Source organism: Anolis sagrei, chromosome 1 (assembly GCF_037176765.1).
Source record: "Anolis sagrei isolate rAnoSag1 chromosome 1, rAnoSag1.mat, whole genome shotgun sequence".
Taxonomy (NCBI): Eukaryota; Metazoa; Chordata; class Lepidosauria; order Squamata; family Dactyloidae; genus Anolis; species Anolis sagrei.
Window position 1 is genome coordinate 163,913,631 of NC_090021.1, and position 23,646 is coordinate 163,937,276.

The 23,646-nt window shown below is 40.0% G+C and overlaps 1 protein-coding gene across 1 annotated transcript in view; it reads left to right on the plus strand.

Moving 5' to 3' along the window:
• The window catches only part of COL6A1 (collagen type VI alpha 1 chain), a 71,917-nt gene that overhangs the window by 39,338 nt on the left and 8,933 nt on the right, over positions 1–23,646 (plus strand). Inside the window, exons 20-28 of the mRNA XM_060783372.2 lie at positions 10,934–10,996; positions 13,736–13,798; positions 15,479–15,541; positions 17,937–17,987; positions 18,612–18,647; positions 19,157–19,219; positions 20,946–21,011; positions 22,414–22,449; positions 22,699–22,735. Coding sequence (XP_060639355.2) covers positions 10,934–10,996; positions 13,736–13,798; positions 15,479–15,541; positions 17,937–17,987; positions 18,612–18,647; positions 19,157–19,219; positions 20,946–21,011; positions 22,414–22,449; positions 22,699–22,735 — 478 coding nt within the window. The remainder of the gene's footprint in view (positions 1–10,933; positions 10,997–13,735; positions 13,799–15,478; positions 15,542–17,936; positions 17,988–18,611; positions 18,648–19,156; positions 19,220–20,945; positions 21,012–22,413; positions 22,450–22,698; positions 22,736–23,646) is intronic.

The following is a 23,646-nucleotide window of genomic DNA, read 5'->3' on the forward strand; positions in this document are numbered from 1 at the left end:
TGTTCTGATTTTGCCATGAGGTATGCAGACATTCATTCACACAAAACTCTTTTTAAGATTATTACTTATATGTTAGTGACACAGTCCAAGAACTTTATGCCAAACCCTTGTAAGCAATAACAGATGCACACTGATTATGTCTGTGGGGACATTGATTGGTAGATCATTTTCAACACGCAAGACAAGACACATGGATTTGAGTTGTGTGTAGATTTCAGGGAGGACTATGTTCCACATCAATGTGATAAATGTTGACAAGGTGAGTCTGCTTTGGAACATGAAGTCATAGAAATTCTTGATGTATTATTTTTATGATGTATGGTTGCTGAGGCACTTTTGTATTCTTGAATGGAGACCTCCAAAGCCTCACTGTTGTAGGCTTTTTCTCACTCCTACAACTGAAGTCACAATACCTTGTCTTTCTCCCTCACATCCTGAAGCAAATACGATGTGCAATCCAATTCAATCTCTGGTAGGGGTGTATAAAACGACACAGAATCCTTTCTGTTTTCGCTTTGAATTTCGTCACCCCGCCCCATTCTGTTTTCATAAAGATTCTTCCCGTAATTGAAATGGAACTCCACATCCCAAATTAGAAATCTGAATGGCCCCCCGCTAATCTCCCAGAATCTTTCCAAAAACAGAACCGGGGAGGAGGGGGACCCAAAATTCAAAACTATACCAGAATGGATTCACACACCCCTAGTATCCAGTGATCCAAACACTTCTGTGGTTGCTCTGTGATCCCAAGAGCATCACATCATTAGATGTCTTTATGCCGCTTTTTAGACACTGAGTCCCCCTAGGGGTGAGAAAAGCGGTATATAAATACTATAAATAAAATAAAATAATAAATAAATAGACATTGTACACATGCATATGGATGACTCTGGCAGGGGTGGGCAATTGTGGAAGACTAGGAGACCATAACTAGGAGACTAAGATCCTTCAGATCTTAGTGCTCAAGGCCATTTGATCTAATCTAATGTGGAACTACAGAGAACAAGTCTTTGCTCTTTTCAGGGTGATAACATTATATAACAAAATTAGAAAAAAAAATCTGTTCCTGGTTTAAAAGTGTTATTTCCTGTTTAATTGTGCAGTATTTACTTTTAAAGTAGTTGTTATACTCCAGAAACTTTGTTTTTGTGGCTGCCACACACTATGTTGAATTGGTTCAGCCTCTATGAGATATTCATTGAAAAAATATAGCAAAATGTGCTGCAGGATGTCCTGTAGGAACAAAGTTTTTGCAGTTTAATAAACTTTTTCCATATTTTATGATGGAACCAATTAGTAAATGACATTTATTACACAGGAACAAAAATCTACATGGTGTAATCTTCTCTCAGGCTAAGCATATCTACTTCCTTTAAATTTCTATTTTTATATCCCTGACCATCCTGTATCTGTTTAGGCAGATTAAGCATGTCTAGCTTCGCCAGCAATGTCCAAAAGTTGTACAAGGAGAATGAATGTTATTCAATGTGCAGGTTGAAGCAAACCCCACATCAAGTTAATTGCCCTTTGAAGTTTTTTTTTCATTTAATATTTCAGCAATATATATGTGATGAGTTCAAAAATGGTTTGAAAAGTCTTTGCAATTTTTACCTATTTCTATTGAAACTTTTTTGTGGAAAGGTAACTTATGTTGGGTGACTCATTTGGGGAGTTTCTGGATCGTATGATATGTGGTGCTAAGCAAACCAAGAACACTGTTCTTGTATGTCTCTTTGAAAGAGAGGTTTGAATTGCCCCATATAAGCGGGGAGGGAGGTGGAAAAACATGTGTATGTTTGTTCCATGCTGAATCATTCAGCAGGCACATGAGTAGAACACAGCAGCTAGTGAAATTCATCTGTCCAAAACCAACACAGGCAGCACCACACCTAATGCCAGGCAGATGCAAAAATGTTCTGATGCCACAGATAATAGCACAAATTTTAAAAAGAGCACAAAACACAGTACAGCATAGCATAGTTTTCCAACATTTGTCTGTCCACTACCACCCAACGGTAAGGATGTATTTATTTACAGTTATTTATATACTGCTTTTCTCACCCCTGGGGAAGATCCATCTCTTTTTCAATAATCTACAGGTTTAAAATGTACCCACATTTATATTAGGATAAATAGTTTTGAACACAAATTTCACATTTATGAATATAACCGATGTCAAAGAACTTACAGTGTCGGAACCCAGACTTAAAGAGGATATACACAGGAGTATATCCAAAACAATAGTTTATTAAAGCAAAGTAAACAGGACTCAGAGACACTTGCTTCAGTGCCTCTGGTCAAAACTCAAAGTTTGCAGCAATTTGCAGCTTGAAAAACAAACTTGGAAAATAAACCGGAATTAAACTGGCAAAAAATCCGGATTATATAAGAGTTCTTCCAAAACACACCAAAATCACACAGTTCAAAGATAAAAAGCAAACAAAGAGCCGTGAAGAGAAGCCATCGTCCAGAAGCAGTCCAAAGTCAAAGAAATCCCAGTTGAAGGTTCCAAAGTCCAAAAGGCAGCGTCGTCGTCAGAAACAGTCCGAAGTCAAGGAGAGGGGAAATCCGCACTTACGAGAATCCAAGCCGGTTGGTAAATGAAGAAAGTATCAACCTGCAGATCCAGGACCCAAGCCCAACAAGAAAAGCGGCAGCGACATGACTCAAGGCACGGTCCCTCAGGGACATCGGCCCCAGACCATGCAAGGCCTTAAAGGTAAGTACCATCACTTTGAAAGTGATCTGGTGCTCAATTGGTAACCAATGCAGCTGCAGTGAGATTGGTGTTATGTGGCATCTCATCGGAATTCCCACAAGAAGCCGAGCAGCTGCATTTTGTACCAACTTGAGCTTCTGGATCACCAACAGAGGAAGGCCAATGTAGAGGGCATTACAGTAGTCCAGTCTTGAGATGACCGTAGCCTGGTAGCTAGGTCGTCTCTGGACAGGGAGGGGGCCAGCTGTCTAGCCTGCCACAGATGAAAAAAGGCATTTCTGCTAATGGCGGAGACCTGGGCCTGCATCGTCAGCAAAGGGTCCAAAAGGACTCCCAGACTCTTTACCAATGATGACGGGCGTAGTGCTTCGCCATCCAGGGTAGACAGCTGGATGTCCCCACTGCCCGGTCGACCCAGCCATAGGATCTCCATCTTTGCTGGATTCACCCTCAACCTGCTGGCACGCAGCCATCCAGTAATGGCCTCGAGGCACTGATGAAAATAATCGGGTACAGAGTGCGGTCTGCCCTCCATCCTCAGCACCAGCTGAGTGTCATCATTTGTCATCATTTGCTTCATACCTAAGATCTGGAAGTGCTTAGCCCCCTCTGTCTTTAGCATTTATTAAGTTCCTATATGCAATTTTAGCTTTTTCCCATTCTATATAGATTGGACCAAATCCCTCCTGTATTGTTCACTCCCTTAATTACTTGCAGATTTTGAAATAAGAAAAACATTTTGGCAAGACTATTATTTTTATCACAGCTATTCTCCACATCCAAGTTAGTTGGATTCTTTGCCATCTTTCCAGGTCTTCTTTTTACCTCTTTCCATGTTTTTTCATAATAATTTTGGTATAAATCATTATTTTTATTAGTAATCCATAATCCTCAATATTTTACTTTTACTTTTGTTACAGTCTTACAAGCTGACAAATTCTCCAGTTTTTCAAAATTGTTCTTGATATATTTTTAGTCAAGAACATGGATTTCTCTTGATTTATTTTGAATCCTGTCACAGATTCATATCTATCAATAGTTTCCATTAAGCATCGAATACTCCTTATTGGGTCTTCTGTGATACACACCATATCATCGGCATAAGCTTTGACTTTAAATTTTTGTCCTTTTATTTTCACCCTTCCCTAATCCTAATATTTGATACTTCCACCATCCATATGAACAATAAAGGTAACAATGGACAAACTTGTCTTGTTCCTCTTTGTATCTCTATGTACTTTGGCATTTGACCATTTATCCTTAATTTAGCTTTTTGTTTTGAATGTATAGTGCTGACTGCCCTTTTTAAATTGTTGACTCAACACATAGAAGATAAATACATTTTCTATTAATTCCCAACTAACACTATCAAGTTTTCCCAGCATCTAAAAATAAGAACTTCTCTGTTGGGGTCTTGTTCAGCCACCTCTACTATATTTAAAACTGTTCTTACATTCTGATGTAGCTGTCTTCTGGGAAGAAACCCTACCTGATCTTCATGTAACATTTTTGCTAGAATTTCTGAATTTATTTGTTTTTTAACTATAGAGCTAGTTGGTGCTGATTTTCCCTTCCTTAACTTCTTTCTCCAAAGACAAGACAGTTTAGAAACAATAAAATTGAGGTCTCTGAAGTGGCACTCTTCCCTCCTCCTGAAATTGAGGTCCTTGGAGAAAGGGGAGATTCGAGTTCCAGAGAACTCAATTTTTGTTTTTTTGTTTTTTGTTTTTAAACTGCCTTGCATCAGAGGAAGAAGAAGGGAGTGAAGAGTTGTGCTTCAGAGACCTCAATTTTGTAGGTTTTAAACTGCCTTGCCTGCAGAGATGGAAGGAAGGGAGAATCAGCCTCAAATGAGAGTGCAACTATTATGTGATGAAAACAAAAATACAAATTTTGACACTCAACAAATGAGGGTGCGATTATTATTTGGTGATGACAATTATGAAATGAAATACAGGTAATTCTGTATAGAAGAAGTTAGTGCTCATTCTTAATGGTTGGTTATCTATTAGGCCTGGGTAACAACGGAAAAAATTGTTTCTAAAATCAATTCGTTTTTTGGGGTTTTTTGCGTTTCGATATTTAAAAGAATTCCGAATTTTTTTTTAAAAGAATTCCGAAAAAGTTCGATATTTACGAAATTTCGTAAATGGTAAAAAAATTACAAAACAATAACGAAACAATTACGAATTGATTCGTTAATGGCGGACGCGACCGCGCATACGCTAAAAAACCTCCAAATGGGACAGGGGGAACTTCTGAAGCTTCCCTCTCCCTCTGTTGTTGACTGTTGGTGTGATATTATAATTTTTTTTCACTAATTAAACAAAAAACAACTATAAAACTTGCCCCAGACATGCGGAAATAATAACAAAACGACCTCAAACCAATAACGAAACGAATACATAATGAAATATGAAGCATTTACGAAATGAATTGAAAAATTCGTTTCGTTTTTAAGTTGCTCCAGAATGGTTCGTTATCGCTTCGTTAACAAAAAAAATAACGAATTTTTAACTAATTACGAATTAACGAAACGAAACCGCCCAGCCCTATTATCTATGTATCCTTAAAACTAGTTGGCAATCAGGAGAGCCTTCCTTTATTAGGCCTTCACCATTGTCTCATATAAAGGATCATTTGCTCTCCATTTTCTCTACAAAAGATTGCAATAATTGCCCCCATGTTCTGTACATGCTTACATGCATACTAAGAAATAAATTCAATTGAGTTCGGTTCCACTGAGTCTACTACCAAGAAATTGGGTGTAGAATTGCAACTTCCTGTGTTACTTCATGTCATGCTGTGACAGTTTGTCTTGTATTAGTACATGCTAAATTCTTTGGAATATATTACTGCGTCTTACCTTCTGTGGTAGTTTTAGTTAAGGGGTTTTCTTAGCTGAAGGGACTTCCTATTTTAACTGTAAACAATTTCGGTCTTTGCTGTTACACACAACATAATGGGAACCCATGCAGGCAGAAAAGCCCATAAATCTACATTCTGAGCACATTAGGAGGACAGTTTATATTTCATCTAAATCAACAGTTCCTGTTTATATCTCATGTTTTCCTAAAAAGTAGTACAACTGTACTTTAAGAGCCAGTTGTGGGCAGATGTGCTATGGAAACAAATGCCAGAGGGGTGTCTTAAATTAACATTTTTGTTTTAAAAAAGAATGGAAGAAGTTAATTTTCCAAGATACAAGCCACTTTCATTAGTGATGCATTGCAGCCTTTTACACAAGACATGCAGGGTGTTGTTTACTCATGTAATGGATCTCTTCTAAGTCTAATTCTTCCTTAACTGACTGATTTTGAAAACAGGGTTCAGTTCTGCTCACCAGACACCCTCTCTCACAGATTTTCCTGAGATCATTTATTAAAATGTTCTGCGTGTATCCCAATTATTAGGAATAACTATGATCTTATCTGGGCACTTTTCAAAGAAGCCTAGCAGCAGAGTTGTCTCACCCAGTACTTTCAAAGTAAGTACTGTATAATCAAACAGAAAATAACACTTTCTTTAAAAAAAAAATTATTTATTTATTTATTCAAATAGACATACATTTGCAAGTGTTTGTTCCATCTATTAGTGTTCCATAATCATTTCTCAGATAATATATTTCTACTATTTAAATAATACACTTTAAAGTATCATAGACTCTTGCTTAACATCCGCTTCCTCCTTATCTAGTCTTATAGGATCCTCTACATATATTTTTAGTTTAATTTTACATTGAGATGTTGAATCATTGGTTGCCATTCTTTAACAAAGTTATTTAATAGTTTGTTTATTTATTTATTTAAAACATTTATATTCTGCCCTTCTCACCCCAAAGGGGACACAGGGCAGAGCACAGCATATACACGGCAAACATTCAATTCACATACAATACATAAACATTAAAAACATTTGTCAAAATATTAAAATACACCATTTAAAACCGTCCTAGTCGTCCGCGTCAAATCATTGGCCTGGTCATCTTTCCTATTGCCGCTTCATTGCCCTGTCCGGAAAGCTTGGTCCCATAGCCAAGTTTTTACCATCCTTCTAAAGGACAGGAGGGAGGGGGCCGACCTGATCTCACCAGGAAGGGAGTTCCATAGCCTGGGAGCAATCACCGAGAAGGCCTTGTCTCTCGTCCCCATCAATCGCGCCTGTGACAACGGCGGGACGGAAAGCAGGGCCTCCCCGAAGGATCTTAATCTCCACAATGGTTCATAGGGGGAGATGCGTTCGGACAGGTAATTTGGGCCAGGGCCATTCTCTTAATAATACAGTTATTTTATCCATTATCAGCATATCTTAATATGTTTTTCCCATTCTTCTAAAGGAGATATCTTTGGGGTTTTCCAATATCTGACTTATACAATTCGAGCTGCTAGTCATGTAAAATAATTTTTTTCCAAATTGTCTATCTAATTCTTTGTTGGGCATATTTAAAAGGTACATTTGCAGTATCATTTTGAAATTTGTGTTTAACATTTTTTAAAAAGATATTTATTTATTTATTTACTCAGGCGACTCAAAGATATACATGGATCTGTGCATTTTATAAAATGCAAGTGCATTTTATAAACATTTTCTTTTCGTTTTTTTTCAATTCTTGGTTTACTCCTTTTTATATATTTTTATTTTCGATTTTTCAAATAGAATACAGTGAAAGAGGGGGAACAATGAACAGTTTAAGGTAGACAAGAAAGGATAGTCCAGGGTGAGAGGGGGGGACCAACAAGAGGGGGGCAGGGGGGAGGAGGGGGTAGGGTTAAAGGGGACGGGGAAGGTGTTCAGGTCACAAGGAGTAATACCTTTTGTCCATTATTTTTCCTCTTATATCTTTTATCATCATTTTTTTTCCTTCTATATTGGTTGCTATATCTTACATCTCTATAATTGGATTTGCATTTCTTCCTGCATGAACCTTTTTAGAGGTTCCCAGTCTATTTGTTTGTTCCTTACTTTGTTGCTTAGCTTTTGTGATAAGTTTTCCATATTCATGTAGTCGAAGATTTTGTTTATCCATTCTTCAATATGTGGAGAGATTTTTTCCTTCCATTTTTGTGCAATTCAGTGAAGTTCAGCTCTGATATGTTTAAGAGGTAAAGTTCCGGCTTCATTTCAAATTTCACATTAATGATTTGTTGAGTATATTTATGTATTGTTAACCAAAATTTCTTAATTGATTTGCACCCCCACCACATGTGGAAGTGGGTGCCTAGTTCTTTTTCGCATCTCCAGCATCTATTGCTGTAGTTTTTGTTGAATTTAGATAGACGTGAAGGTGTCCAATACCATCTAAATAAATCTTGTACCAGCCCTCAACTATACTTGATGCTTTTGTGAATTTTAGTTTCCTTTTCCATACTGTTTCCCAGTCTTTCAATAGGATTGAATGGCCTAATGGCCTATATCAAAGGCCCAGCTTGTCATATTCTCCTTAACTCTGTCTTTTTCAAAATCCCACTCTAACAGGATATGATAAAGTAGTCTTATTAGTTTCTTATCTTTTTTCAATACTCTATCCCAGTTCGATTCCTTGGATGTGAACCCTACTTTTCGATCTTCTTTGAAACATTCCTTGGTTTGCCAATAATGAAACCAACTCATCTTGCTATCGAATTTCCTTATTTCTTCTAGGATTTTCTTTTCGGTTTTGACATGCATTGTATTTTATTCTTCTCTTCCATGTCTTTTCCCACTGGGACATTTTTATCTCTTGGCCAAAACACAGAAAATAACACTTTCAAACCAGGAACAGATTTTTTTCCCCTCAATTTTTGTTACATAGATTCAGAAATGGCAGTGTAGATAGGGCCTTAAAGGCAAAAGCTAAAAGGATACTCATGCAGGCACAGAAGTCATTCTTGTCCAATGAGGTGTCAAAGGGGTTGTTTTAGGATGTTGAAATTGTCATTTTGGGCGGTATGTTTCTTTCAGCCTCGGGGTATTCCTGTTAGGATCCATTGTTGCTTCTTTCTCAATCCACAGTTTGGTGTGCGTGTGAGTGCAACTTGTCCAGTTTCACAGAGAACAGGCTGTGGATGTCCCTGGCTCCAAATGCACGAAGCAGAAGCTGTGGCATTTCCTGATTTTTCCTTGCTGCCAAATAGTTTGTTTATGTCATATTTTGGCACTGAGGAAGAAGTGGGAGTTGACTGTGTGATTATTATCGTAGCTCTCTTAAGTTCTCCAAATGAACAAAAAATGCACCAGACGAAGTTGGAGGAGTCTGCATTACATTGTCATATTTCACAGAGCTGCTTTCTTCTTGGAATTTGAAATGAGGAGCAGCTCTCCCCACCTCCCATTGCTTACCTAGGTGTAAATTTCCCTAACTCTCTCTGTTATGATTATTTTTATTAAAGCAAAGCAGTGCACAGGAGACAAATTGAGAAACGCCCAATTCCATCAAGCGCACGTGTGCTGCTTTGTCAAACCTACAGTTTTCTCCATGGGACAACTCTAGTTTTTTTGCGCTTTGCTTGAGTAAAATCCCATTGGTGTTTGCACAAGAGTACTTTGGCAGCCTTCAGGAGATAAATTGCAACATAGAGAAAGAATCTGAAATAAGAAGTCAAATCACTTACAGACAATAATCTAATCTTGGCATGACTGTAGCAAAAGCAAAGGAGAATGAAACTCATGATACTGAAAAAATGTACATGAATATCACAGTCCTGGGAAAGGCAAAGCAATACAATGGTCACAGCAAAATCTCCATTACTTCTAAAGACTTTTCACACTGTGTTGTGCACTTAGCAAACCCCTATCTCTTCCCCCCACCTCCAGTTTCTGGTGTGCGAAAACTACATTCAACTTACAGAATAAGAAGTAATTTAGTGAGATGCTTAAATGGACACTACTTTGTCTGATTTCTCTCTTGTAGCCTATTCAAACCATTCAAACTTTATCTTCATTTAGATTGAATTGTCAAAACTACCTGGAAATAGTTCTCTTGGGTGACAGGAGAGTGTGATGATTCCCATATTCATGTGTAAAATGCCAAAGAATTTGATCACAACAAATTCAATTTCTTTCAAAGCCACTAATGCTTCGCAAGGTTTTTTTTAGGCTATTATTATTTGTATTATTATTATTAACCTTTATTTATACCCCGCTAACATCTCCCGAAGGACTCGGTACGGCTTACAAGAGGCCAAGGCTCAACACATCAATAAAACAAGAGCACAGCAATACAATAAATACTCATAAAGCAAAACAATAAACATTAAAACAATAGCAATAAACATTAGACAATAACACCACGATGCATTTAAAACTGAGGCTGGGCAAATTGTAATGAATAAAAATTTAAAAATGCTGGAAATGACAGGTGAAATGGGTAGGTTTTTGGAGATAAGTGCGGTGTGCAGACAATCTTAAATCTCTAATAAAGTGCATTTATTAGCCACGTCTTCAAGCTCTTCCTAAAGACTGCCAACGTTGGGGCTTGTCTGATGTCCTTGGGGAGAGAGTTCCAGAGTTGGGGGGCCACCACAAAGAAGGCCCTGTCCCTCGTCCCAACAATCGCGCTTGCGACGCAGGTGGGATCGTGAGCAGGGCCTCTCCAGATGATCGGAGAGATCGTGTGGGTTTGTATACGGAGATATACGCAGGTAGGCAGGTCCCAAACTGTTTAGAGCTTTGTAGGTAAGCAACTGCACCTTGAATTGGGACCGGAAAATGAACGGTAGCCAATGGAGCTCCTTAAACAGGAGGCTAGATCTACATTGCCCTATATCCCAAGATCTGATCCCAGGTTATCTGCTTTGAACTGGATTATATGAGTCTACACTGCCAGATAATCAGGGATAATCAGATAATCTGGGACCTGGGATATAGGGCAGTGTAGATCCTTAGTGTTTTAGAACTCTCTCACATCACACACCTTTGGCTTTTAGCAATTCACTTCTCTTGTAAGCTTCAGTGGATTGCTTTCTGGGAAATGAGGGGCCATAACCACCATGCCAGCAAACTCTCCCTGCCCAGCTGTTTTGAAAAAATGCCCATGACACTCCCAGACTAGCCCAAACATATTAGGGCCATATGCTAAAAAGAGTCTTTGTTTAATGCATTGCTTATAAGAAAAATATATTTCAATCAATCAGATATATGGAACACATTACCAATTCCTGAGATGGTAATTCTTCCTTTTTTCATGTTGTATTATGTTATCCTTTGTAATCTCTGTACTTTCCCCTTGCTTTTTAGGGTGATCCGGGCCCACAGGGTGAGCAAGGCCGTGAAGGACCCTATGGACCACCTGGAGAACCAGTAAGATTCAGCTTCTTTTACATCTTATGAATCTGATGTAGGCATAAACTAATGTTCAAGCAAGAAGAAAAGTTATGTCCAGCCATAACTAAATGGTCTATAGCTCATGGTCAGGGAGTTAGGACAGTATATAAATAAAGTGATATTATTCATTATAGCCTCTTTGCCTAGTCAGGGTTGGTCTACTCATTACCTTTCCCTCACAAAGAAGGCTGAAAGTGACATTTGTGTATAGGCTTCTCCCATCTTTTCACAAATTTATTTTCTGACACCTTGATTTTTCAGTGTTTGCAAATTACAAACAAGTTCCCTTAATTTAATAAAGCATCCTGCTCTTTCATCCAATGTTTTTGCATATAAAGTTCACGTTGTATGCTTGCATACAGATTCATAGTGCCAAGGCTTGCCTACAGAAAGAGCAGAGCCCATCTTGAATCACATTTAAATGTCTGCAAAGGCTCGTTTAGCTTTTTCGTGGATTCAAAAAGGATATACAGTGTGCTATATACATTAATACATGCGTGTGTGTGTCTGTGCGCGCGCGTGTGCAGGCAGTCCCCTAGTTACAAACATCTGACATACAATGACTCATAGTTGAGAATGGGGGTGAGACAACAGGAAGTGAGAGAAATCTCCTCAGAAGGGAAATCCACTCTTGAGCTTCTCCCCTTTATCACCAATCTTTGTTTCCACAACAAGCCAAAATTTTCAGAAACCAATTATTACAGGGACAAAAAGTAAGATTACTTTTTTTAGGTTCTTGTGGGTTTTTTCGGGCTATAGGGCCATGTTCTAGAGGCATTTCTCCTGACATTTCGCCTGCATCTATGGCAAGCATCCTCAGAGGTAGAACATGGCCCTATAGCCCGAAAAAACCCACAAGAACCTAGTGATTCCAGCCATGAAAGCCTTTTTTTTTTGGTTGTGTCAGAGGCGACTTGAGAAACTGCAAGTCACTTCTGATGTGAGAGAATTGGCTGTCTGTAAGGACGTTGCCTGGGGACACCCAGATGTTTTGATGTTTTATCATCCTTGTGGGAGGCTTCTCTCATGTCCCTGCATGAGGAGCTGGAGCTGACAGAGGGAGCTCATCCACACTTTCCACAGATTTGAACCTACGACTTATCGGTCTTCAGTCCGGCCGGCACAAAGGTTTAACCCACTGCGCCACCGGGGGCTCCAGAAAGTAAGGTGTAATCTTGTTATACTTCAGAAATATACCTGTTCCAACTTACAAATAAATTAAAAAACAAACTTACAGAGCCTATCTTGTTCATAATGTAGGGACTGCCTATAAATGAATGTGGAGTTCATGCAGTGGATAAAATGGATTTTCAAGCACACCAGAGAAGGCTGAGAGGAGATATGATAGCCATGTATAAATATGTGAGAGGAAGCCACAGGGAGGAGGGAGAAAGCTTGTTTTCTGCTTCCATGGAGACTAGGACGCGGAACAATGGCTTCAAACTACAAGAGAGGAGATTCCATCTGAACATGAGGAAGAACTTCCTGACTGTGAGAGCCGTTCAGCAGTGGAACTCTCTGCCCCGGAGTGTGGTGGAGGCTCCTTCTTTGGAAGCTTTTAAACAGGGGCTGGATGGCCATCTGTCAGGGGTGATTTGAATGCAATATTCCTGCTTCTTGGCAGGGGGTTGGACTAGATGGCCCATGAGGTCTCTTCCAACTCTTTGATTCTATGATTCTATATGACCTAAAAACAAATGCATCTGCTAAGGACATGACCTTTTAACATATGCAATTTCCTGGGATTTTGGAGCATGAAAGAACACTATATGCTCATAACATATCATATTGGGCTAATAGATCTTTTTTAGAGAGGTATAGCTATGACAGGTATGAGAGCATTACCACTAGATAAGATTTTTCCTTTGTTCCTTCGGTCTTGCTCAACTTCTTACTAATATTCTGCAAAGAGTAACACACTGAAAATAATTCATACATATATCTATAATGTTTGCCGTGTTTACATTCCCTCAGTTACCTTGCCTATACCTTTTTGGGATAGAATCAAAGAGTTGGAAGAGACCTCATGGGCCATCCAGTCCAAACTATGCTGAACTATTACTAACTGCTTAGCTGAGATTTTAAGTTACTGCAATACTAGAAATGTAGGAGCTGGAGGAAAGCTTCACTGGAGTGGGAAGAAGTCTTATGGAGACTATGTCCTCATTTTTCTCTTTCCTCCATAGCTACACCCTTGTTGCTGTTTTTAATGATCAATTGCATTGCGAGAAATTAATATGGTTAGAAGCATGCACAGAAGGCTGTGAAATTTTGCAGGATGGATTGGAGAAAAATAGGTTTTGGGAACTAGCCTGCTTGATAGTTGATGGCCTAATATTTAGGTAGTAGGTAGTCCCCTGACATTAAGTCCAGTCATGTCTGACTCTGGGGTGTGGTGCTCATCTCCATTTCTAAGCCGAAGAGCCAGCGTTGTCCGTAGACACCTCCAAGGTCATGTGGCCGGCATGGCTGCATGGAGCGCCGTTACCTTCCCACTGGAGCGGTACCTATTGACCTACTCACATTTGCATATTTTCAAACTGCTAGGTTGGCAGAAGCTAGGGCTGACAGCGGAAGCTCACGCCGCTCCCCGGAATCGAACCTGTGACTTTTCGATCAACAAGCTCAGCAGCTCAGTGCTTTAACCCACTGCGCCACCGGGGGCTCTAATGTTTAGAAGGATAAAAATACTGACATGTCTTTTCATTTTTCTAGGGTGAAGCAGGCCCACCTGGACCTAAAGGGTACAGAGGAGACGAAGGACCTTCTGGGCCAGAGGTCAGTTTATTTTGAAACTCAAGATTGCTTGCATGCAGTAAGAAATTATTCTCCACCTTTAGGACTTTAGTTATTAGATCTGCGGTAGAGGTAATGGGACCCTCCAGACGTTGGTGGGCTGTAGCTCTTCGCTTTTGGCTAGACCAGGAGTGGTGGCATTAATAGTCCAAAAATATCTGGAAGACCGCATTTTCTTCACCTTCAAGTTAGACACTTTGTTCACTTTTGTGAGAATTCATATTCCAATACATGTATCTAGTGATGACAAAGGAGGACTATCAGTTTTCAGACTGCCTGCTACAGTTATGGAAGTTATGATGACCATACAAAAGTTAGTTTTTATGTGTAGCATATAACACTGTGTAATATGTAGAGATGTGCAGGATTATTTTGCTGTAGGCTTTTCTCATTTGATCATTGTGATATATTCACAGTCAGGAAGATTTGAAGGAAATCTTCATAGCAAAGTCCTCTGGAATATTTTCAGGGATTCATTTTACAATCTTCACGTTATCACAGTTGTTCCAAGGTAGGACAGCAAAGAAGCAGAAGTTGGGTTTTGCAACAGCAATTATAAATAATAGAAATCATTCAAACATTCAAAGGAGACATCTCATCCCAAGATGATGTTACTTATTTATTCTTTTTGCATTTCAGCAAAAAGGTATTTTATGCTAATCTTGTTTGCAGAGATCTGTGAAAGATGTGTACTCTACCAAGGCTGGATCTACACAGCCGTATAATCCAAATTATCAAATCAGATTATCTGCATTATCTGCTTTAAACTGGATTATATTTATTTATTTATTATTTATTTATTTACTTTGCTTATATACCGCTGTTCTCAGCCCGGGGGCGACTCACAGCGGTGTACAACATAGGGAGAACAAAATTCAAGACACAGTATAAAAAACAATCCACAGTCCAGCATTATACAAAAACATCGTCATTACTACGAAAACCATTCAGCGTCGTCTCATCGTCCAAATCACAATCCAGTATCATTTTCCGTTGTTCCATTCCTATAGTCATTACCAATCATTGCACTTCTTGTTCGAACGCCTTCTTGAACAACCAAGTCTTTAGTTTCCTGCGGAATATCATCAGGGAAGGAGCCAGTCTAATGTCCATGGGAAGGGTGTTCCACAGCCGAGGAGCCACCACCGAGAAGGCCCTATCTCTGGTCCCCGCCAGCCGTGCTTGTGAAGCAGGCGGAATCGAGAGCAGGGCCTCCCCGGAAGATCTCAAAGTCCTGGTGAGCTCGTAGGTCGATTATATTAGTCTGCACTGCCATATAACCCAGTTCAAAGCAGATATTCTGGATTTTATATGGCAGTGTAGAAGGAGGCTGAATCAACACTGCCATATAATACTGTTCAAATCAGATAATCTGGATTATATATGGCAGTGTAGATCCAGCCCAACTCAGCTACAGCAATACTGAAATATGCATTTGGAAATCTATGCATGTATGCTATAAAAAAGCTTTCCCCACTATATACAGCTCTATTTGCTAAAAAAATAGAAAGCTCTTAATAAACTTAGTAGCATAATAAAAATAGGCTTTCTTTTTGCTTTGTTGCAACAGCTGAAACCCCTCTGAAAATGAATTGGGAGTCACTGATTCATTGTTCCTGAGTTCTTTGACACAGTGATTTTTTTCTGTTTTTCTTATTATAGGGCCCTAAAGGACTGCTAGGGCCACCTGGATTACCTGGAGACACTGGCCCAATGGGTGACCGGGTGAGTGGCATAATTTGGGGCTGTGAAAAAATTACAGTTCAGTCTGCTTGAAGGAAGGCAGAGCTGGGACTGTCTTTTCTGTCTTACTTTCACAGACACTGGCTTACTCTTCCTCACACTCACAATAACACACCACACACACATCCTCACGATCCTGGTACAGGATGCCCTATGGGCATGAATAGAAGTTGTAGTCAGAATTTTGTGTTCCTCAAAATGTTTATCTGCAACTTCTATCACCCTTGCCTTCATAGAAATGTTGAGAGTTGCTGTTCAGCAACATCTGATGGTAAAGATTTGGCCCATCCCTGCTGTCAGTAATTCTTTCCTCCCAGGACTAACCTTGGGAGGTAGTAGAGAACCTTCTTGCATTGAGAAGAGGAGTGGCTTTTTGTCGCACCCCGGGCCTGAAGTGGCCTATGACCACAGCATCACACAAGAGTCCAGAGTAAAGGCAAACAGTTTATTTGAAAAATCACACAAAAGATATATAATGAAAAAGCAGGAATAAGGAATTAAGATGTAAAATCCAAATAGTCACCAATCAATTGTCTCTTAGAAATGATCTTGACAGATTAGAGAGATGGGCCCAAACTAACAAAATGAAGTTCAACAGGGACAAATGCAAGATACTCCACTTACGAAGAAAAAATGAAATGCAAAGATACAAAATGGGGGATGCCTGGCTCGAGAGCAGTACGTGTGAAAAAGATCTTGGAGTCCTCGTGGACAACAAGTTAAACATGAGCCAACAATGTGATGTGGCGGCAAAAGAAGCCAATGGGATTTTGGCCTGCATCAATAGGAGCATAGTGTCTACATCCAGGGAAGTCATGCTACCCCTCTATTCCGCCTTGCTTAGATCACACCTGGAATATTGTGTCCAATTCTGGGCACCACAATTGAAGAGAGATATTGACAAGCTGGAATGCGTCCAGAGGAGGACGACTAAAATAATCAAGAGTCTGAAGAACAAGCCCTATGAGGAGTGGCTTAAAGAGCTGGGCATGTTTAAACTGAAGAAGAGAAGGCTGTGAGGAGATATGATAGCCATGTATAAATATGTGAGAAGATGTCACAGGGAAGAGGGAGCAAGCTTGTTTTCTGCTTCCCTGGAGACTAGGATGCGGAACAATGGCTTCAAACTACAAGAAAAGAGATTCCATCTGAATACGAGGAAGAACTTCCTGACTGTGAGAGTCGTTCAGCAGTGGAACTCTCTGCCCTGGAGTGTGGTGGAGGCTCCTTCTTTGGAGGCTTTTAAACAGAGGCTGGATGGCCATCTGTCAGGGACGCTTTGAATGCAATATTTCTGCTTCTTGGCAGGGGGTTGGACTGGAGACCATGAGGTCTCTTCCAACTCAATGATTCTATGAAATCCAAAAGCAATATAGTACACGGATATTCCCAAAAAGCAAAGGCACTTGAATCCATAAGTAAAACTTTAACCAGAATATGAAACAAGAACATAAAGAACTGACAGAATACTTGAGTCCCAAAACCAAGGCTTGAAACAAGAACCAGAAAACTCAGGCCTGTACTTGAAAGCCATGTTGCCTGAAAATTAGCTCTTAATAAACAGACTTGAAAGCATTACATCTATCCTGGAATTTCTGCTTCCCATGAAGTTGTGGAGATCTCCGAAGCTGGCTATCTGTTCGAATCTGCAAGCACGCCTCCTTGCTCAGGTCAGTAGCACCATGTGTGTTCCCATAAGAATTTCTCATCAATTCATCTTCGCTAGACTTTTTATCTGGAGAAGATGGTTTCAACTCCTTTCCCTGGCCCTGAGGTTCAGAGGCAATTATATTCTCAGGCCCTGCATGTGTGCCAGCCTCTCTATCTAAAACAGTTTCATTTCCCTGGCTTGCTTGAGAAGGAATCCCAGGGCCTGCATCAGAATGAATCCCAGGAAAGCCCACAATCCCATCTGACTCTTAAGTCATCAGTGAAACCATCAGCACCTGTCGGTTGAGACTGCTGCTGATCTACAACATTTTTGGATAATGTCATGGAAGGAAATTCATGTATGGTATTTGGGAGTCACTTGCCACTTACCATGAAATGTAAAGCCCTGTTTCTTCTTGTATTATGTTGAGAATTTTGCTGCTAGTAGGGGATCATCATGAAGGACAGTCACCCTGTTGAGATACCCCTGCCTTGGAAAATCTGTATCTCTTTCCTGCCCTGCCACCCAATAACTATTTTTGTGTAGCCACCTTGGACTCTTATCTGGTTTGTGCAGTTGTCCTTTGGTTTATTATTATTATCTGCCATTTTTGTAAGAACCTCCTCCCCATTTCTCTGTACATAGGACACTATGGCTAATGTAGTTTTGGCATCAAGAAATACATTTTACTTGACCTCCCCTCCTAATTTCTCAACTTGCTCCTAGGGAGAAGATGGACCACCAGGAAATGGCACAGATGGTTTTCCTGGAGTTCCAGTGAGTTTTATCTCTAAACTAGCTTGGGGACTCAGTGATGCTTGGGTTACTTGAGAAATGCATTGTTTGTTTTGGGACGTTTAGTAATATCTCTGGAAGCAGGATGAACTACAACTCCCGCGCGAGCAGGTCATCCCCCCCCTCCAAAAAAAAACCCCTCCAGTATGTTATGCCATAGGAATGGGTAGGAAAGGGTTAAGTGAGAGGCAGTAGGTGGACTCATGCAAATTTGGAGAGAGAAAAGAACTCCGGGATGTCCATTCTGGAGAAAAAAACAGATGATCTAGGATTAAATGGTCCCTGAATGAAAGCATTCCTTGGGTGGTTGGTGTTTGGGAAGGACATTGGCAGGGGTTGTGCTACATGTTCCCGGTGCTCACTATAACCTGTAATGTCAGTTGAGGGTGTGCCTTTTCCGGCTTCTCAGCACTTGGATCTATAGCCTGTTTGTGGAGGTGGGAGGCTGTCTATGTAAGCGGACACCTCCGCCACATACACCGGCACACATTTTCACTTTTATTATGAGGATAGATGACAAATATTTAGACGGAACATTTGACAAAACCTGTTCCCTCTTTTCTTCCTTAATAGTAATAAGCAAACTTCCTTTCTTTTCTTCCCAAGGGCTATCCTGGCAGCAGAGGTGATCCTGGTGTGAATGTAAGTCAAAGTTCACAAAGTTTTGCGCTATTAACCAGTAGCCCCCAAATCCCCCCTTTCCCATGTTGCTCTCTGGGGGACTATATTTTTCATTGTCCCCTCAATTTCTATACTCAAATGCAGTAAAGTTGGGAATTCTTTAAAAAAATAACCAAGTTAAAATTAATTTGAGATGAAGTTGGGAAATCTTGCCATCTGTCCCGAAAACCTTAGCTTGGCCAATGGGACTATTGCAGAGTGTAAAGAATGCAAAATCCCTGGTGTAGGAAAGGCTATATTCACAATCACATTTTATCCAGAAAGTCTCCATTATTTACAGTGTAAGAAAAACAAATGGATTGGAAACAAATAGTCCCGTTTCGATGGACAAAATGAATGTGGGCCTCTCTAGTGATCCTTCCCACTCTATCATTGATCATTCTTGCATGAAATATGCTTTTGGCCTATGACACTATCTACTAACTGTTATGCACATCTTCTAAACAGCGTGTTGTTTCCATCCTCCTCAGGGAACCAAAGGGCATCCTGGTCCAAAAGGGGATGAAGGAGAAGTTGGAGACCCTGGGAGAGAAGTAAGTAATAAGTAAAATTAATAGTACTTGACAGAAAATTAATTCTGTCCTTTGGCCAGTATAAACATATATAAACATATATATATATATAAACAGTATAAGACAACAGAATAGGAAGGACACGAGACCTCTTCCAGAAAATTAGAAACATTGGAGGTAAATTTCAGGCAAAAAATGGTATGATAAGAAACAAAGATGGCAAGGACCTAACAGAAGCTGAAGAGATCAAGAGAAGGTGCAAGACTATACAGAAAATCTGTATAGGAAGGATAATAATATCGAGGATAGTTTTGACGGTGTGGTGAATGAATTAGAACCAGACACCCTGAGGAGTGAGGTTCAATGGGTCTTAAGAAGCATTGCTAACAACAAGGCAGCAGGAGACGACGGGATCCCAGCTGAACTGTTTAAAATCTTAAAAGATGATGCTGTCAAGGTGATCCATGCCATATGCCAGCAAATATGGAAAACACAAGAATGGCCATCAGAATGGAAAAAATCAACTTATATCCCCATACCAAAAAAGGGAAATGCGAAAGACTGCTCAAACTTCCGTACAGTGGCCCTTATTTCTCATGCCAGTAAGGTAATGCTCAAGATCCTGCAAGGAAGACTCCAGCAACACATGGAGCGAGAGTTGCCAGATGTTCAAGCTGGGTTTAGAAAAGGCAGAGGAACTTCTTGGGAGGAGAGCAATGTCCAGTCTCGATAAAATAGTAAAGAGTAGAGACATCAGACTGGCAACAAAGATCCGCCTAGTCAAAGCCATGGTATTCCCAGTAGTAAGCTATGGATGTGAGAGCTGGACCTTAGGGAAGGCTGAGTGAAGGAAGATAGATGCTTTTGAGCTGTGGTGTTGGAGGAAAGTTCTGAGAGTGCCTTGGACTGCGAGAAGATCCAACCAGTCCATCCTCCAGGAAATAAAGCCCGACTGCTCATTGGAGGGAAGGTTACTACAGACAAAGTTGAAGTACTTTGGCCATATCATGAGGAGACAGCAAAGCCTAGAGAAGACAATGATGCTGGGGAAAGTGGAAGGCAAAAGGAAGAGGGGCTGACCAAGGGCAAGATGGATGGATGGCATCCTTGAAGTGACTGGACTAACCTTGAAGGAGCTGGGGGTGGTGACAGCCGACAGGGAGCTCTGGCATGGGCTGGTCCATGAGGTCACAAAGAGTCGGAGACGACTGAATGAATGAACAACAACACCATCCTCCTTACCTCTTTTCTTTATGTGATACTTGGGGGAAACCAGATGAAAGTTGAAGTTGTAAGTAGTTTACCAGCAATACAGTTCAGCAACCTCTTGCTTCTTTCCACAACTGTGATCCAAATCGGTGGCAATAAAGCATCACCACTTACAATCTCCACGTCCCTTAATAATTGTGGAAAAGTTAAAAACATATGGCCTTGCCTGCATCTGGATTTTCATATTGAACCCAAGAATGTACTGTGTATTTTTTCATCCAGTCATACTTTTTTGTTTTGTTTTTGATATTGCACTCTTAGAAAAATATAACATATATTATAAGTAGTCATCTTCACAAATCAGTTGAGCTGGTTTTCATGTTTCTGCCATAATGAGGGCAAAAGACCCTTCTTTTCCCTTTTACCACAAACAACAGTTAACCCTTTCGAAATAAACATCTTCTCAAGGGAAAAGAGTAGACAGTGTTGCTTTTGGCTTAATAAACAGCTATCTCTTGTGTTTATTTTTCTTTTCCAGAGCAATGCAACTGGGATCATTGGCATGAAAGGAGCCAAAGGATACAGAGGACCAGAAGGCCCTCCAGTAAGTAATCATGTTTTCACTAAATATGGATTTACAAAGGAAGGAACAAGGGCGACCTTTTAAATCTTGTGGGTGTTAATAAACTGCTTACATCAAAAACTTTCAAAACAGAGATATAACAATAATAGAACATACAATATCAAGCAATACAAATCAGTATAGAATACAATGTCCACAAAAGCTGCAGAAGTAGGTGTTTCAAGATATCCTTTCTTTAAGGTCTCCACTATAGAATTAGAGCATTTGAGACCACTTTAACTGCAATTGCTCAATGGAATGGAATCATGGCAGTTTTAGTTTTGCAAGAATGCTGGTGCCTCATCAATCTACAACTCCCAGGATTCCATAGCATTAAGCGAAGGCAGTTAAAGTGGTGACAAACTGTATTAATTCTACAGTGTAGATGCACCCTGAGTATGTTATCAGAGGGAGGGATATTCCACATAGCAGGTGTGAACACAGTCAATACCTTGTTGCAGACAACTGCAGATCAGACCTAAGCCTAGGGGCAGAGATCCTAAGGCATTAAGGAAAACTTGGGAAGTATGGGGAGTGTTTTGTCTCCCAACATCCCCATGCGTTTTGTTCCTGCATGTGGTATAGAAGCAAGGTTCAACACATGTGGGTTACTAAGAAGAAATCGGGCTTTTCATGGCAAAGTATACCCAAGTTAAGTTTGGAATGTTGTCTATCATCAATGGCAATGCAAAGACCAGGAAAAGGACATATGGATCACTGCAGAATACAGAGGGAATTGATTAGATTAACTTTGGATGTGTTTCCCATTTTAGTGCCCAAAAAAGCACTTTAAAAAGCCTTTAGCGCTTATAATTCGAGCCAATGAATTTGTCCCTGTGGACTTCCAAAAACCAGTGGGGCCTCTCGTTTATGTCCATCTCTCCCTGCAAAACTAAATCCAGTCATTAAGAAAGGTTTTGGTATCAATATGATTAAGAATGGAAAGCCTTGGACTTTGTTAATTGCAAATATTTGGTCTTGTCTTACTAAGTGAACTGGTATCTATAGTGTAAAAACACTATATTATATATTGTGTTTTTAAAGTTGTTTTTGTAATTGTGATATATGATATTTTAATGAGTGTATATGTTTTCTATGGCTGGAAACCGGGCTGAGTCCCTCAATGAGGTTGAGAAGCTCGGTATAGAAAACTGTGAAATAAATATAAATAAATAATAATATCTAATCAAAACCATGGAAATGAAGGTATTTTGGTGTAATCCATAAAACTCTAAAGACTCAAGGATTCACATTTCTTTCATGCACTATTAAGGCACGGCAGACTCAACCGCTTTTGTTATACCATTCTCCAACATAATTTTTTCCTTCTGGAATGGGATGTAATAGAGAATTCTGGCATTTTTACAACCACTTTGTTTTCCAGGGACCTCCAGGACCCGTAGGCCCTCCTGGACCAGATGTGAGTAAAACTAGCCTTATATGTCTCTTATTTTCTCTGTTTTGTAAAGCATTTAATAAATATTTTCATGAAGAGTTTACAATATGGGATGGGGCTTATGAGTATCCTATGCTTAATGTGCTGTAAGCTTCCAGGAATCCTGCTTGCTGAACTGACTATTTTTAATGTTGGAATGAAGAAATCAGACAATTGGAGCGGAATTATTTCAAAGCCCTGTTTGACACCAGTGTTCCTTCTTTGATTTTTTAGGAATGTGAAATCTTAGATATCATCATGAAAATGTGTTGTAAGTATTTGATGTCATCTTTTGCAGAGCTAATATCAATGCCACTGGCATTAACTGAGGGTCATCTACACTGTAGAATTAATGCCATCTAACACCACTTTCACTGTAGTGGCTCAATGATATGTAATCATGATATTTTTCACCTTCTCTGCCAGAGGGCCAGTTTCTCACCATACCACAAACCAAGGACCCCAAAGCATTCAATTATGGCAGTTAAAGTGTTCATAGAATAATAGAATCATAGAATCAAAGAGTTGGAAGAGACCTCATGGGCCATCCAGTCCAACCCCCTGCCAAGAAGCAGGAATATTGCATTCAAATCACCCCTGACAGATGGCCATCCAGCCCCTGTTTAAAAGCTTCCAAAGAAGGAGCCTCCACCACACACCGGGGCAGAGAGTTCCACTGCTGAACGGCTCTCACAGTCAGGAAGTTCTTCCTCATGTTCAGATGGAATCTCTTCTCTTGTAGTTTGAAGCCATTGTTCCGCGTCCTAGTCTCCAAGGAAGCAGAAAACAAGCTTGCTCCCTCCTCCCTGTGGCTTCCTCTCACATATTTATACATGGCTATCATATCTCCCCTCAGCCTTCTCTTCTTCAGGCTAAACATGCCCAGTTCCCTAAGCCGCTCCTCATAGGGCTTGTTCTCCAGACCCTTGATCATTTTAGTCGCCCTCCTCTGGACACATTCCAGCTTGTCAATATCTCTCTTGAATTGTGGTGCCCAGAATTGGACACAATATTCCAGATGTGGTCTAACCAAAGCAGAATAGAGGGGTAGCATTACTTCCTTAGATCTAGACACTATGCTCCTATTAATGCAGGCCAAAATCCCATTGGCTTTTTTTGCCGCCACATCACATTGTTGGCTCATGTTTAACTTGTTGTCCACGAGGACTCCAAGATCTTTTT